The sequence below is a fragment of the Nannospalax galili genome, unplaced genomic scaffold (genome assembly GCF_000622305.1).
Source record: "Nannospalax galili isolate Female #2095 unplaced genomic scaffold, S.galili_v1.0 scaffold902, whole genome shotgun sequence".
Taxonomy (NCBI): Eukaryota; Metazoa; Chordata; class Mammalia; order Rodentia; family Spalacidae; genus Nannospalax; species Nannospalax galili.
Window position 1 is genome coordinate 1396730 of NW_008347814.1, and position 17146 is coordinate 1413875.

Genomic DNA, 17146 nt, shown 5'->3' on the forward strand with positions numbered 1-17146 from the left:
TTGAATGCTTTAAGATCATTATCACAAATTAAAATAACTTTAAATTAGGATAATAATAATGTTGAAATAGTAGCACAGTATAGTTATAAACTAGTGGCTGGCGTAATGGCACGTACATACTAGCAAAGGGCTCTGGAGACCCACAGAAAGAGTGCTGCCAGCTCACAAAAGAATGTTTTAACCTTAAAGCTTACGATTAGGTAGGGATCTAGACAGTATTTTTTTTTTTCAATATTTAAGAGGTTTTAGTATCTCAGAACTTATTCATAAAATTTGTCTTTATTTTTTATCATACCTCATAGAAAGTGACATTTCATCTTTGTGTTTAGTATACATATGAAAGGTTACTGCACCATATCTTGCCGCTGACTAAAGGCAGCTTTATGAGTATGGTTGATGCTTCTAATGCCTCCTAACTTGCCTCCATTGATGCTCCCTGTTCAGGTTCCACTAGGCTTCTCGGCTCCACTCGAGGACCTCCCTCCAGTGCCCCACATGGCCTGCTGTACCCTGGAGAACCTGTATCTTCTGATGGGAAGGGAACTAGAAGAGCTGGAGGAGGTGCCCCCAGGAAACGTTCTGGGTAGGCTGCTCTGGGGCTATACATACTCCATCCTCAAAGGTTATCGAACATGTCACAAAGTGTTCTGCGACTTCCCAAAGAAAATAATTGGTCTTTTTCTGTAGTTTCACAATTTTTTTCTAGTTTGACTTCATATATTTGCATCACTAGCATGTAAGTGAGTTACTTGAAACTCTAGTTCAAACATATGCATACTACTTAAAGAATTTGTGAGTCTCTGTTCTAAGTAGGGATTCCATTTATTTGGAAGCTAAAAGGAGAATTCTTACTCATATAAAGTCAGTCTAAATGACCAAACATTTCTGGTTCTACAGGTTTGATTCCAGTTTTTTGCACACTGTTGTAATGTGAAGCTCTGTTTACACTTGCTGGGGCTTTGTTTTGTTTTTCCAATGCCTCTTAGAATTGCTTACTAATTACTGATTGATAGTAGATATTTTTTCTGTAAGCATCATTCCTCATCTCCTTACTGCTTGCTTTTTACTTGATTCCTACACTTTATGATGAACTCATTGAGGTGCTTAGTGCCATGCTAGAGGAAGGTTCTTCATAGGAACCAGGGCATGGGGTGCTCTATCCCATTGTACACTTGGATTCTGAACCATACAGTCTTTGTCAGCAGTAGAGCTGTTTATTTAGTAATTGCATCTAGAGTAGCTACTGGTTTGCAGAATTTCTGTGAACCTTAACCTAAGAAATTTGCCAAAACATTTTGTCACAGTCTTGAAGAGATACATTCATTCTTTATTTTCAAATTCATTTAAAAAAATGGCATGGAATTAGTAGAAGTCCTAGCTTCTTGATATTTCCTAATTTGTTTCTTCTTTGGGAAATGCCATTGAACTTTGGTAGTTGGTACCACTTTATGTGTGTCCACGGTCAGCTTTCTCAGAAAGAACACTGAAAGAATGGAAGACACCATGCTTCTGTTCCTATGGCCTTTGAGGGATCACTGTGGTGCTTAGACACCACTTTGTTCCTTAAATGGAATGTCTCAGCGTGGTGCTTGGGTAGAAGGAAAGATAGTCTGCTGTATATAGCTTTTGTAATATCTCCTTTAATTAAGGCTTAGTGTTTTGTTCTTTCTTCTAGAAGGGATAGCTATGAGGCATGCGGTAGTTTTCTTTTTGCTTCTGGGTTTTTAGGTGGGGCTGGAGTGATGGCTCAGCAGTTAAGACCACTGGCTGTTCTTGCAGAGGACTTGGGTTCCATTTCCAGCACCCTCATGGCGGTTAACTACTATCTGTAACTCCAGTTCCAGGGGATCCAACACCTCTTCTGACCTCCACGGGCATTGCACGACACAGGCGCACTTACATACATGGAGGCAATGCACTCATACATATAAAAATAATAGATAAAATAGTTTTAAGAAGATAATAGATGCTGTTTACAATTGAGATTAAGTGTTGGTAGAAGTGTGAAAATCGTTTCTCTCTCACCCTCCTCTCAAGTCAGCCTTGACTCTGCTCTCTGCTGTAAGAAGTGTTGAGAGCTGAACATGTTGATGTTTTCGTAGAGAAAACAGATAAATGTCTCCCTCTTATTATCCTCTAAAAATCATGGAGTAGTGGTAGGAGGTAGGTAAAATGACTGAAGGTTGTTTGTCAGATTGACCTATGTGAGAACATGCCAGAGGGACACATCACTTTAGGACAAAATAGATTGAGTAGAGAAGCAAGGTATATTGCCAGTATGAGTAGGACTGTATTTAGCTGCTTAGATCTCAGTCCATAGTCCTTGACTGTTGACTCTGGGTCTGTGGTAACACAGAACATCCTGGTAGCAGGAGCATGTGGTGTAGAGATTCTGCATCTCATGGCAGCCAGGAAGCAGAGTACTGTATGTCTTGAACGAGAACCAGAGTGAAGCAGTGGCAGGAAGAGTAAGATGCAGCCAAGGATACTACCCAGTGGCCTGCCTCCTCCATCAGGCCCCATCCGCCATGGTTCCACTTCCCAGTAGTTAATTCAAATTTTGAATGAACTAAACTATTCATTAGATCAGAACCCTCAGGATCTGATTGTCTCTGGAAACATACCCTGAAGTGTGCTTTACTAATCTCCCAGACATTTCTCAGTCCAGTCAAGTTGATAATAAAGATTATCCATCACAGCCTCCTAACAGGATTCATATTTTTAATTGAGGTGGGGGTGGAGGGAGGGCATGCCTTCCCTAGTGACCTCTGTGTGCAGTCTTATTTTTCTTATTTTGTCATATAGTACTGTAGGTGCCAGCGAGACCCAGAATTGAGTGTGACCCTTAAAGCCTTTGTAGTTAAGAGAAGGGATATTGGGGCGGTGAATGATTTTTAGTTTAGTTCACACTGTGAGTCAAGCCAGTCTCACCACCCATCTCCTACTTCCTAGAGATGTCAGAGCCCCCTTTGTTAAAGTTGTGTTTCCTCACATTGGCAAGATCATCCCCTAAAAGAATATGAGTTTAACACTCAGGGAATTGGAGCCAGGCTAGCTACTTTGATTTGCTCTTCAAATTGAAACAGACAATAATTGTTTCCAAATCTAATTGAGCTTCCTGCCTAATTAGAAAGAACAGGGATACCACTAACTAGTTATATTGGCCTTTGGCCAGTAGTGTAGCCCTGCTGGGCCTAGAGTTCCCAAAGGATTTGAACCGATTGCCTTATTTACTAACATTACTGACAGTTCTGTTTCTTCTGGTAGAAACAGAGCAGCTACACTTAACTTTCCTGAGATTATCTTTGGATTCTCATGGGTTCATTTATTATATTTATCATTTATAAAATGTGAAGAATGTTAACTAGTGGTGTAAGGAGTACATTTTATTGCTGTAACTCTCAAGTACTAACAGAACTATAAAATACCTACAAAATTGAATTTTAAAGTTGCCATTATATTGTGGTAGACTGATATCCCAAGTCAGAATGAATACATTAAAAATTCTCCATATTTATGTCATGAAAATTTTTAGCTGGATTGTTAGTTTCCCAGTAGTTAGAAAAAGAACTTGTGTACTTTACCCAAGGTCCCTTCTAAGCTTCTAACTTTTCAGGCTTGTGTTTCTTAAAGATAAACTTTATTTCCATAATTAGGCTCTTTCTCCACCCAGTATTCATTAGAAGGAACAGTAACTGTTTTGACCTGGTCACTTGGTTGGCCTGATAACCAATTTGAATGGCTGCATCAGAACATCTTGAACTGATTAGCTTCAGAAACAAAACAACCTTTTCAGGCAAATTTCACTTGTTCATTGATTTAAGACACATGTTAGCAGTAGTGAGTTTCATAAACTACGGTGTTTAATAAAAGCAGCTTTTCAAAGCTTACAATGAGTTTAAGACAGGGTGAAAGGAGGCGGTTGGGGAATTTGTTGTTAAAAATTGGGACGCGCCTAGGAGAAAGCTAGCTGGTAGCTAAGGGCAGTGACAGGTTGCTAAGGTAAGTTGACTATGACAAGGTATGTCAGCATAGTTTTTTGTTAATTGTTGACAGTTTGAAATGAAAAATTAGGCTAGCGGAGTTTGGTTAGAATCATCTACATGTTTCAGTCAAGCACTGCTTTGTTATAAACCACTTAAAGCCTAGTGGCTTAAAATAAGGAGACTTTTTCATGCATCTGCAATTTGAGTATTTGTTTGGTGTGGACAACCTGCCTTTTCTCCACTGGTGTCTGCTGAGGGACCTCAAACCCTGGTGGCTACAGTCTTAGGAAAGACCTTTCACTCTGATAGCTGGAGGTTGATGCTGGCCCTTGGCTGGGACCTTAGTAGGGTGGAACTGAGGCCTTTCTGTGGCTGCTTGGCTTCCTCACAGCATGATAGCTAATGTTCACAGGTGAGTGTCTTGAATAATGCCTCTTACAGTGTCATTTGAAAAATGCTTGGTCCCAGTTGATAAGTGCTATTTGGGAAAGTTTGCTGTTCAGGAAAGTTTGAGACACTTCAGGCAATAGGACCAAGCTGGAGAATGTGGGTCACCAGGGTTGTATCTTTATAAAGCGCCCCTTCGTCCTTCCCTCCCTCCCTCTCCCTTCTTTATCCTCCCACTGCCGTGTTCCACTTCCATCAATGTCAAAGCCAATGAAGTCAAGAACTGTGGAATGCAGTTGCTAAAACTGTGAGCTAAAATAAATTATTCCTCCCCTTGAGTTGTTTCCGTGAGGATGTAGTCCAGCATTATAAAACTAAATGATATGGCATCACTTGGGCATCGAGCCAGGAGGGAGCTCTGCCACCTTTACAAACCACCCTCCACAGCCTTCAGCTTTGCTTCTGCTATAGTCTGTTGGTTAGAAGTGAGTTACTAAGAGGGGCTCAGAGTCAAGAAGGGTCTTCACTTCATTTAGATTAGTTTAGTTTTCTTATAACTCCACTTTTTGATGGGAGGCATGTCCAAGATTTTGTGGACAGTGTTTTGGTTGTGAGCCTGAGCCTTTAATGGCTGTGCCAGCTCTCCATCCCAAGTGGACAGTGTTTTAAAACAACCATGCTACTGTTCTTAGTTTCTTATTTCCTTTTACCTCTTGATAGGCCTATCACAGGCACACATTACAAATTAAGACAGAGATGTTCCTAGTGATCAGGGAAGCCTGTGAAGCTGTTTTACTTTGTTCACCTAGAGAAGACTGCTGGTTAATGAGAAAATGGTGGAGAGTGGTGTGGGTCATACCCACATGCTTCTCATCAGAAATGTTGTTGCCAGTAAATGTATCCAGTGCAGATCAAAAATTTTTTGTTGAAGGAGGAAATGAAAACATAATATGGCATTCTTGGACAATCAATATTAGGTAGCCAGAATCTAAAGGAAAGTGCTTTATTTACATTTGACAATGCAGATTTCACATTTGAAGTCAGCTGTAACTCAGAGAATTTGTGTCCACTGATAGGTATGGAATAGATTTTGTAGTCTGTAAGTAGTTGATTTCAAATTTAAAATCATTAATTCTAACCTGATGTTTGTAAAGTTGATATAGATGGGACCAAAGAAACTTCACTGTGTTTAACACACAACAGCCTTTTGTTCAATTCCTCATTGAAAATGTCTCTAAAAATAAATGTTTGCTGCAGGCTTCCATTAAAATTTGAGGGGAAATTAAATTAGAATTCCAAATCCTTGGCATTTTCGTATACTCTTTTAGATCTCTTCCATATGGTTAAACCTTTAAAAGTTCAGGGACATATTCTGAGAGGAAACATGATATTCCTCTTTTCACAGCATAAGCAAAATAATAAATATTAATTAGCCTTTTTCTGAACAGATTTTATTCTGTCATGGTTGATTGCTGGGCTAGTAGGAAGGTCAGTGTCAATGATCAGTCATTACTCAGTATGGGTTGAATGAATGTGTGTGTGTGTGTGTGTGTGTGTGTGTGTGTGTGTGTACACACGTGCATGCATGTGCGTGTGTGTAAGTAGGGGGAGAGGGAGGGAGAGAATTCAAAATTCACTTCTGTGAGGTAACCTGGAAACAAGAAATTTTAGAAGGGTTTTACCAACAAATTTGACTTGATTTATTTCAAAGGAAATCTCAGCAATATGTGGCCCTAAGACTTAGTAGTACTTTTGTAATGCTTTAAATTTACTTGAGATTTTTTTAAGACATGTTATTATCAACATTTTTGTTTGGAGAGAATTTGTTTTAATCAAAAATTTAACAGCTTTAGTAATTTCTGTTTAATTGATTTTGGTGGTTTCCTTTTTATAGGAGTTAATGATTGATAAATTTTCCTAATGGTTTTATCTGAATTCTCTTTATTTTCATGTTGATTATAAAAATGTGGCAAGTGGTAATGGTTATTGCTGCTGTTCTGTTGTAGTTCCTTCCTGACTTTAGTCAAGTTGATCTTTGTGGGGATGTCCTTAATGTTTTAGGGTTAGGTCAACAGATATCTGTTGATTCCCAGTGCTTACTTATCATGCTAGGAACATGTTGAGAGAGAGAAAAAAAAAAACAAACTTCAGAAAGAGGTGCTAAACTGTATCTATTCATGGATCCTCTGACTATGAAGATGAAGTCTTAGAGGTTGTAGCTAATGTCATGAATTATATTTAATTCTCTGGTTATTAAGATGTCTTTGCAGTCTTAAAATTTCCAGCTCTTGATCACTGTATACTCTTTTAATAGAATGTTAGATTTCACATTAGCATTTTATCAAGATTTTTATTATATGATAAGTAGAACTGACCAGTGTTTTCTTAGTATCATGAAAATGCCAAATGCAAAACTTCTATCCTTTCCTCCTTCCAGAGCTGCACTGGGCAGTTGGTGGCCACCGGCTACATTCAGTTATTTAAATCTAATAGTTTTAAGTCACGTAACATTAAAACTCATTTCATCGGTTTTACTAGTGATATTTAAAGTATCCAGTAACAATGTTGGCAAAGAATTTGTATGCAATGTGAGAACTGTCTTTTCTTTGGAAGTTTAAATTTGCTCTCACTGGCAAAGTCAGCTGTGCTAGATGAGTACAATGCTTGTTTCAATCTCGCTTACGGTATCTTTCTCATTCCCAGTTCTGCTGTGTTTTCTTAAAAACAATTTAAAATATAGTACAATCTATAACATAGGTTAATTTGAAAATTAAAGTCATCGCTTTTGTTCTGTTTTTGTTTTTTGGTCTTTTTGAGACAGGGTCTCCTTGTAGCCCAGCTGGCCTGGAACTCACCATGTAGACCAGGCTGGCCTGGAACTCAGATTTGCCTCTGCCTTCCAGAGTGCTGGGATTAAAGACCTGAGCCACCATACCCGACACTAAAGTCATCTCTTAACTGCATGTGGACTGTAACTGTCTGCATCAGAGTAGATGCATGAAACAAATAGTAAACTAAAGGGTGGTTTTCCTTTTATGATCTGTGGAACACTTTACGTGCCGTAAGATTTTTGTTCTTGGTATTCTTAAATTTTTGATATTACTGTCCATGAAATCACCAGTCCCTGTCTGGTTATCAAATTTGTGGTGAAGTAATGTTCCCCGCTGGCTATTGTGCCACCTAGGTTATCTTTCCCCGTCCGTCTGTCAGTGATCAGGCTATTATAGGTAAGGCTGCTTATCCAGGTCATTTGCATAGAGATCTCTGTTAATATTGGTTGTAATAACAATGCCAGTGAATATCCAGTCAGGCAGACTGTGTTCTAGAAACTGTACTAAATATTTCAGAGTGATTATCTTATTTGTTGTCTGCCAAATGAAGCAGATACTTTTTACATATGGGGAACTGAACCTTAGAAATACCGAGTGGCTCGCCCTGATCCTGCAGTACAATGGTAAGGGCATACTTCTCTGCTTCTTTTCTGTGGTTATTTAGCATTTTTGTTTCTGTATTGGTTAGGTTTTCCTCCTCAGCTCTTTATCAGTCTTACTGGTCATTTTTCAGGTTGTATCTTTCCTTCTACCTTTAAAGAATAAATCTTCTTTCCACTTTTTAAGTTAATTTAATTATCTTTGCTCTTGCTTCCTACTAATCAGATCGTGTTGCAGTTCCTGTTTTATTTGTGAGAGTTGGTTCATTTATTTTGTTTTCCTTATTAAAGCATGTATGACCTGCATCTTAATGTGACTTTGACTAAATGTCTTCAATTTTATAGTCACATTCTCTTTATCATTACATTTTTGTGTGTACCCTAGTTCAACATTTCCCAACCAGTGGAGTACAGTTGCAGATTGCACCTGTGACACACTTCGTCCCTTAAGCACTGGAAAACACTGAGTGGGTTATAAGAACACAAATGTTCCCAAATTCTCTGTAACCTCAGATAAGGTTGTTGCTGTATGATGGAGAAAATATTTATCATGTAGATTGAGTCTCTTAATTTACTTTTTTGCTGACTGGAGTAATGGATTGAGAACATGTGTCTTTTGAAAACTTAGATTAATACTGCTTTATAATCTTAAGAACTGCACCTCTACACCTTACATGAGAGCAAAGCATTATTTGGTTAGAAATTCTCCCCCTGCTCCATCTCCAAAAAGTATATTCCTCTTTTATTCTTTTTAGTTTTTTGAGATAAGGTATCACTATGTAGCCCATGCAGGCCCAAAACTTGTGATCCTCCTGCTTCAGTCTCAATTGCTGGGATTTCCTCTTCCTCTTTTGCTCTTTCTTCAGTGATAACTGAAAAGTAGAGAACAGGTCATGAGGGAGGACAAAGCAAGTAGGAACTGAGGTAGCTCTTGCCGAAGTTTGTCAGCTAAAGAACGAAGCAAAATAAGAAGCAAAATAGGATAACAGTGAAGGAGTAGTTGAGTCAAAGGGGCGCGTGCGTGTGTGCATGTGTACTGGAGCTTATTAAACATGTTTATGAAATGAAAAGGAGCATGTTCAAGGGGAAAGACAATCAGGAGTGAGGGGAATATGAAATCTTGTCACAGCTCAACAGTGCAGAGAGCATGAATGTCTTGTAAGAAGGAAAGGAAGATTAGGAACAGAGTGATGTTTTGAAGCCTAGTAGATGTGTGGAAGTAACAGTGAGCCCCTACCAGCATATCATTAGACTGCTTAGTCTAAGTCGGATCACCATGGGGCTCTGGGAAGAAGTTTAGAAGTCCAAAGAGCGTTACACGGACATGGAAATGTAAGATGGGCCTGAGCAGACTGCCAGTCAGGGAGGGACTACGGGCAGTTCTTAGACAGCTGGAAACTTCCCTAAGGGTGAGCTCAGAGAAACTGCTGTTGACCCTTCTCTTCAGAAAATAGGCCCTTCTTCCTGATGGTTGAATGGTTTGTGGGAAGGAGAGTTTTGAGTGATCACAGTAAGTCTAAATTCTGAGTAGAGGCAGTAAGTATGAAGACTTTACACATCTAAGTGTTCTCAGAAGAAATAAAGTATGTGGTTTACAGGAAACAGATGCTGGGAGAAGTGTGTTCAGTTATGATCTAAAACATAAATAGAGGCAGAGAGATGTGCAGTGACCAGAAAGTAAATACCTGTTGGTACAAAAACACATTACGTTAATATGAAATAGAATGTTATTCATGAGTGAAAATGAACAATATAGTGAGCTCTGGTCAGTGTCACAGATACAATGACTTGAAAACAATAAGTTAAGTTGCAGACCATCTATATTAAGGTCAAAAGCATGTCAGTGCTGTATAGTGCTTAGGGACAGATGAGTGCGATGTCAAGCCAAGTTCATGATTACCTCAAGAGAGATGGGACTGAGACGGGTTTATAATGTTCTGTTTCTTTGAGTAGTAAGCCTATGTTGTCTATTTTATTTTCTTTTTATCTATTATAATTATCTTAGATGTCATCTGTGTTATATGTGTACATATACACATATATTAAAGTTGGTGAGTAAGAGTGTTAATATCTTTCCTTGACTTGCTGGCACTGACTTGTAGGATTTACTCTGTAGAACCAAGTGGGGAATTTGAAAGTGTATGATTTGGAAGTGGAATATTCTAGGTTAAAATTTCACCTTAGCTACTCTGTAGCTTTGTGGCCTGGAAGGTGCTTAACTTCAGAGGTTAAGTTTCAAAAATATCAAGAGGAAAAATGTTAATGAGGCATCATGGTCATTACCATTTCTTTTCATAGGAAATATCATTAATAGGCCTCCAAAAGCCACACATAAAAAATAAAATCATAAGTGAAGCACTTAAATATGAAGACTAAAATGGTAGGCGTGATAGTGCACACCTTTAGTCCCAGCACTTGGGCAGAGGCAGGCGGATCTCTGTGAGATTGAGGCCAGCCTGGTCTTCACTGTGAGTTCCAGGCCAGCTGGGGCTACAGGGAGACCCTGTCTCAAACAACAACAGCAACAACTACAAAAATATGAAGACTAAAAGATTTTCCCAATTTAAAAAATGTCATTTGTTTAAACTTATTCTTTTTATCTAATTAAAAACTAGTCCATTTAAAAACATTCTGAGGTAAAGTGCTCTGTTCTTGTCAGTTTGAAAGCCATCCTCCAACAATTCGTATAGAAAAGAAATCAGGTGCACCAGCTGAGACTGAAATTCTCTCACTTTCCCTCTCATTCCTAGTTATGCATAGTTAAAAAGATTCAAAGGTCTGGAAGTTTCTTCAAGAGAAAGCTTGAGATAGCAGAAAGAATTCCCTTCTCTGAGAAACAGAGCAACAGGGGTGACTCTGCAGCTCCTGGCAGCATAGACTTCAGAGTCCCGGTCCAGGTTTGGGTTGGAGTGTGACTGTGAAAGTAGATGTTATGGAGGTGTAGGGGCATGGAGGCAATGCTGTAACTTGGGGTGTTGGAAGGAGGCGGTGAGCTCTCTACAGAGAGTCATGTGTACAGGCTTACACAGAAGATGAAGCAGGAAGCAGACATTAATAATTCTGGACATTGTCCTGGATCTTTGTCTGAGAGATCACAGGGCTGGTCAGCAAACCATTCAGAGTAAATGTTTGAATTCTTTTTGTTTCTATTTGCAGGAAGTTATTAACTACAAAAACTGGCATATATTCTTCTAAAATGACATTCTGGAAAAAATCTTGTTCATAAACACAAAGACCACAAGATTTTAATATGATTTGTTTCCACAAGAGGAATTATATTGGATTAATGTTTGTAAACTGTCAGCTGCATGGAAAATCATCATTTGCACCCCCAGGATTATATTAAGAGTAGTAGCAATTGAAGGCATATAATTCTTAGAACAAAATATATTGTGTTCTTTTAAAAAGCAAGTTCCCTTTTCCCAGTTTTCTACGGAGAAAGAGATTAGTCAGTTCACCTTCGCAGGTGAGCACCAAGATTCCAGTTTCCCACCACTTCACTAGTGCTGATTTGGAGCAGGGCCAACTGCAGGTTTCTTGGGAACTGGGCCTCTTATGTCTTACTGTGTAGTTGCTGTGGTGTGTTCCATAATAGATGAATCAGTTAAGATCACTGAGCTTAGATGAGAGAACACGAGCAACCAGAAGCTACTTGTGTTTATCATTTGTGTTTTCCAAGTTTACAAAGGTCTTGTGTACATAAAGAAGATAGGAAGTATGAGAAACTTAGCTTTTTATTTTAAAAATACTACAATTGGGGCTGGAGAGATGACTCTGGGAATGAAGCGCTAACTGCACAAGTGTGAGGACCAGAGTTCAGATCCCCAGAACCCATGTAAAAGCTGTGTGGCAGCTGCCTGTAATGCCTGTACTCGGGAGGCAGACAGAATCCCCAGGACAAGCTGGCCAACTAGACTAGATTGCCTCCATAAACAAAGTGGAGAGCGATTGAGGAAGACACCTGTTGTCAACCTCTGACTTCCACCCACATATGTATGCACACACATATACATGTGCTCACACATGGGAACACACAGATGCACACCACATACATGGACTTGAAAAAAACCACTAGAATTTGGCAAATGAGAGTAAAACTTTCTTGATCTGAACATTTCTCACTAAAGAATATCAAAGTAGTTAACATTATTATTTCTGGGTTTTTTTTTTTTTGTATTGTTTTGTTTTTGAGGCATGGTCTCATGTAGATTTCTGGGTTTTTTTTTTTTTTGTATTGTTTTGTTTTTGAGGCATGGTCTCATGTAGCCCAGGCTGACTTCAGACTTGCTATGTAGCCAAGGCTAACTTAGAACCCCTAAACTTCTTGTCTCCAATTCTTGAGTGCTGAGATTATTGATATGTGCCACCATGCCTGGCCAATTGTGTTTTAATGTGAAAAGATTATCCTACCCCCAGAGCCATAGTGAGGTTATTGAAAATTCTTTGTTTTACTCCAAGTAGACAATGAAACTAATGCTTCTTGCTCCCTTCTGTGTGTTCCCAGGTGTTCTAGGGGCTCAGAGATGCATCCTGACCTAAGAGAGGCAGGTTGTTCAGTGCTGGAGAAGCAGGGATGTTCTGAGTCCCTTTCAGCTCTTTCCTCTGTGTGCTGATCAACAGAAGAGTCTGGTCTCAGTCTTTGTAAGCCTATGGTTGCCATGGGAGCTTTTCGAAGCACCTATTAGTCTCCTGAGCTAAGTGTTTCCAGGGACGCAGAACTCAGTGTTGTAGTCTACAGTGCTTGTCAGTCCACTGTGCTCATTGGTGCAGTATCCACAAGGTATTCAGGGGGCGTAAGGATCTCCTAACTCTGCCATATATTTTGACAGTTGTGCTCTTTCTTGCATTTTTCTGTTGTTTTGATGTTTCATGCTGTGCAACTCTCACAAGTCTAGTTCTGCTCTTCCAGGGCGTGGAGCAGGTAACCCATAAACTGAGTCAGCTTGATGATTTTCCAGATACACAGTTGATGTGCCAGCACATCTGACGTCATCTTCCTGCTCCCCTCCCAACTGCTTACTACCACTTTTGTCATTCTTAAATTCCCACTGTTGCATGTTCCAGACTCATGTGCAGTCTCCAGCACTGCGAAAGAAAGATAAAGAATTCCACGGATTCAGTAACTACTGCTGGACTGTATTTTCTCTTCTGTTGTGTTTGTCAACCTCCTTGTCTGATTTTGATTATTTCAGTAATTGATTTTCCTTTAAAATTTATTTTTTATTTTTTATTTATGTATACATGTATGTCTGTGCAGGTGGCCACAGAGATCAGAAAAGGGTGTTAGATCCCCTGGAGCTGAAGTTATAGACACTTGTGAACTGCCATTGTGGGTGCTGGGAACCAAACTCGGATCTCCTGGTAGATCACAAAGTGCTTCTAACCTCTGAGCTATCTCTCCAGTCCCTAGTAATTCATTTTTGAATCTGGTTTCATCTTAATTCATCGGTTGGGGCTGCTCTTCTTGTACATTTATTCTTGCATATGAACTTGCAATCATTCTTATCTCTTCTAATTAATTTAATGTCTGTATTAAGACATTTTACTTTGTTTACAGAATGAAGTCATGATCAAAATCTTTTCTTCTATGCAGCTAGTAATATATAAAAATCTAAGGCAGTTGATTACCTAGAAGTAATTACAACATGTGTTATCAGCATAATGTGTAATCCTTCAGACTTTTAAATATGCATAAACACACTGTGCACATATGTTTCTATGATAGGAAATGATTTTGTATGTGTGAAATTTAAGTTCATTTGGGAAGACTCAATCTTTACAATACCGAGCCATTTCTAGTGACAGGGAGCTGAACAAGGGGCTACAACCTAGCCTCTGCTTTCATTCCTCTGGTCTCCTAACTTATGAGTGATTTTTAAATAAGTAATAATGCTCTATTGCTAGTCTCTTTGGGAGAGGAGGCCCTTCTCATTTTCATGCTGTGGCCTCTGGGCCATCTGTCTCAACTTGAGCCATCAGGCAACCTCCTCCTTCCAAGAAGCTTTCCTGAGACATGGCTTCTGCCCTTGGCCTTACTGTAAGGTATTTGTGAAGCCCAGGGCCTCTTATCTATAACTTCTAGAGCAACCACCTGCTGTCTGAGGCATAAATTAATTCTCGAGCACCTGGATGGCCTTTAATGAAGCTCCATTTTTCAGAGTCTGGCATTTGCACGAGACCTTTCCCTGTGTTGATACAGCCTTTCCCTAATCCTCACCTTTCTGTGGGCTTGAGATTTGGGGTTAGAGTCTTGAGGGAAGGAAGAACGGATATAAATCATCTTTTGTTGGGGGGATATGGGGAGAGAGACATGCACACTTGTGAGTGCATGTGCCCTTCACACACAGGGACCAGAGGACATCAAGTGTCCTACTCTATCGCTCTCTGCCTTATTACCTTGAAACAGTCTCTCACTGAACCTGGAGTTAGGCTGGTGGCCAGAAAGCCCCAGCAATCCTGGTATCTCTGCCCCACACAGTGTTGGGGTTACAGAGGTATATGCCACCACATCCAGCTTTTATATGGGTTTAGGGGATTTGAGCTCAGATCCTTATGCTTTCATAGCAAGTGCTCTTACCTACTTAGGCATCTCCCCAATCCTAAACCATTTTGGATGAGCCTTCATTTCTTGGTGTTTAAAGTCATATTTTGTTTGTTTTGAAAAGACAGACCTTTGTTGACCTGGCTTTCCTAACCTAATCACATGTTCATATACATTTATTTTGTTCTTATCTATGGTGCTATACTGTTCACTAGGATGCATTTTTCACTGTGTGCTTAGATTTCCAAATTATTTGTAGGCCCTTCCTAGTTCTGATTGCAGTTCAGTAGCCAGTAGTATAGCTAGCTGCTGGCAGGAAAAACAGTACTGGCCACCCCAGGTGTGGGCCACCCAGCCTGGTCACCTGGGTGGGGCTGTCCAGGTTGAGTACATCTTGTAAAATAAGGTTGAGTCATAATCTCATAGGATGTTCCCTCACTTTTAGTTCTTCAGGAGTCTCCTCAACTTAGACCATCCCACTTGGGGTTTGCTTGCTGTTTTCAGTACCTTTTCCTTCCCCATACAAGTGGACTGTCTCAGGTGACATTCAGACAGCCAGAGACAATTTGACATAGGAATTGCACCATCAGGAGCTTTTGAGAAAGCAGTCCTTATCCTGATTGGTTACATGAGGACTGGTTGTATGTGGTCCCGCTGAACAGCTGTCTGAGACTTGAGCAAGTTGGAAAACCTGGTGCTTCTCCCAAAGCTCCCCAGTTAGTGTCATTGCTGTGGCCTTGGTTCGGAGCACAGCTATGCCAGGATGAACACAAGGGGGCAGCCTTCTCCACAAGTTTTCAGCAAATCAGGACAAGGAACAAAGATCCTAGTTGGCCATAGCCTTTGCTGTGCAGGTACCCAGCAGGAAGATGTGCTCTGGGTTCCTAGGCATATTGAGCCGTCCTGCACAGCACTGAATGCTGATAGATTGGGGCTTCTGTGTTCTATGAGCACAGTCCGAGATGCCTCAGTGTCATTTCTACAAAACATTTCCCTTGCCCAGCCCAGCCCAGCACATGGCAAGCAAGCTTTTTATTATTACAGGCTTAGAAATTACTCTAAAAAATAAATTAAATAAAATTGAATTTTAAAAAAAGAAATTACTGTGTCAATATAGAAAAGGTGAGATCGGTGTAGCTTGCTGTTTGGACCTGAAGAATGATTTTAAAGCATTCACTTAAAATTTCTTTTGGCCTTTTTTTTCCTTTCCTTCCCTCTCTGTTCTCTTCCAAATACTAAAGACATTATTTCAGTTGTATATTTTCCCCCTTTGGTTTCCTCTTCATTTTGGAAAATGAGTTATGACTCCTTTGGTTGTTTCTAGTCAGGAAAAGCATTATTTTGAAAACGTTGCTGCTTACTGGGCAATGTAGCAGAATGTACCCGTCTCCTGTGTGATTAGAAGCACATTGTCTCTGGCTTTGTTTTATGCTTTCCAGATGACTGTTTCTTAATTTGCAGCAGTTCAGCACATAATTGCATTGATGATCATATTTCCAAGGATTTGGGTCTATTGATTCAAGTGCAGAATTGAAGTAAAAGTTGTTATTCCTTCACTTTTGTACCTAAATCCATTTCGTTATTTGACTCTGTAATGGCTGGAAGAAATCAGATATGCTTTGAAAATCAAAGGTAAGTTCTCTATCCCCTAGGGGGAGGCTGGTGTGGAAACAGGAATAGTTTCTTTTAGGTCTCAACAGAAGCAGCAATTAGTTGGTTTATTGTGTAATAGCTGTTTTGCTTCAGAGTTACAAGCCTTCAATTTTTCAAAAATAACTACTAACTTTTCACTTTCTAAGTGGTTTTATATAACGTTTCATTATATTTATGTCTTTTGTTAACTGATGTGATTAGACTTGTACTTCAAAGCTCTCTCAAAGCATTTCTAACCAGCATTTATTTAGCATTTACTGCATGCCAGGTATTCAGTGAGCAACTTTGGATTTGTTTCCCTAACCCTCTCTTTAGTGATAAGTTTTTGTCTTTTTGAAGATGAAAAAAACTGAGACAAAGTTTTGCTTTCCAGCAAATTATACCACCCCCACCCATCCTTATTACCTGTGCTTTGGTTTTCTGTTCAGTTGTATAGTTGAAATTAACTTCGATATTTTTGTTAGTCTCTCTACTCTCTAGGGTTGTAAAAACGAAGTATGCTGTAATGATTTTTGACATTCTGCTTAGAGAATCCTTGAATTTCATAACTCTGGCAGTCCAGTCCCTATAAATGAGAAACCTCAGACCCAGGGAGGAGCTAGGTCTTCTGTAAGCTGGAGCAGTAGTGAGGAAGGAACTGGGAGCCCAGGTCTCTGATTTTCAAGGGAGAAAACCATCATAGAGGACAGGGTAAAAGAGCTGGACTCCTCAGAGAACAAGTGAAGCCAACAACAATTATCTGGTACCCACAGTTTGGGAAGATACCCTTCATGTCCCTGCTTCCTGCTGCTTTCAACCCTGGCCCTAGTGGTCTGACAGTGCACACCAAAGTTCCCCACCTCTCTCAGCTGCTCAGGGGACTCAGATCCAAAGCCCAGCACTAATGATACCTCATCTCTGAAGCCTTTCCCAGCTGCTGTACACTGATAGACCTGCCTTCTTCCTTGCTTTTAGTCCCCATACTTCGTCTAGTACTTTCCTCTCATTCATTCTAGTATATCGTTCATGTTTTCAGTCTGTGTCTCTCAGCTGCTAAGCCAAGGATAACCACTCTTTTTTGTTGTTGTTGTTGTTAATTATTTATTTAATAACCACATACTTAGAAGAAGCATTTCATTACAACAGCATTGACATATTCAATAACAATTT

General features: G+C 39.7%; 1 protein-coding gene across 1 annotated transcript in view; it reads left to right on the forward strand.

The window, feature by feature from the left end:
- Positions 1 to 17146, forward strand: part of Efl1 (elongation factor like GTPase 1) — a 144666-nt gene that overhangs the window by 47713 nt on the left and 79807 nt on the right. The window contains exon 15 of the mRNA XM_008844450.3: positions 445 to 583. Within this exon, the coding sequence (XP_008842672.1) occupies positions 445 to 583 (139 nt within the window). The remainder of the gene's footprint in view (positions 1 to 444; positions 584 to 17146) is intronic.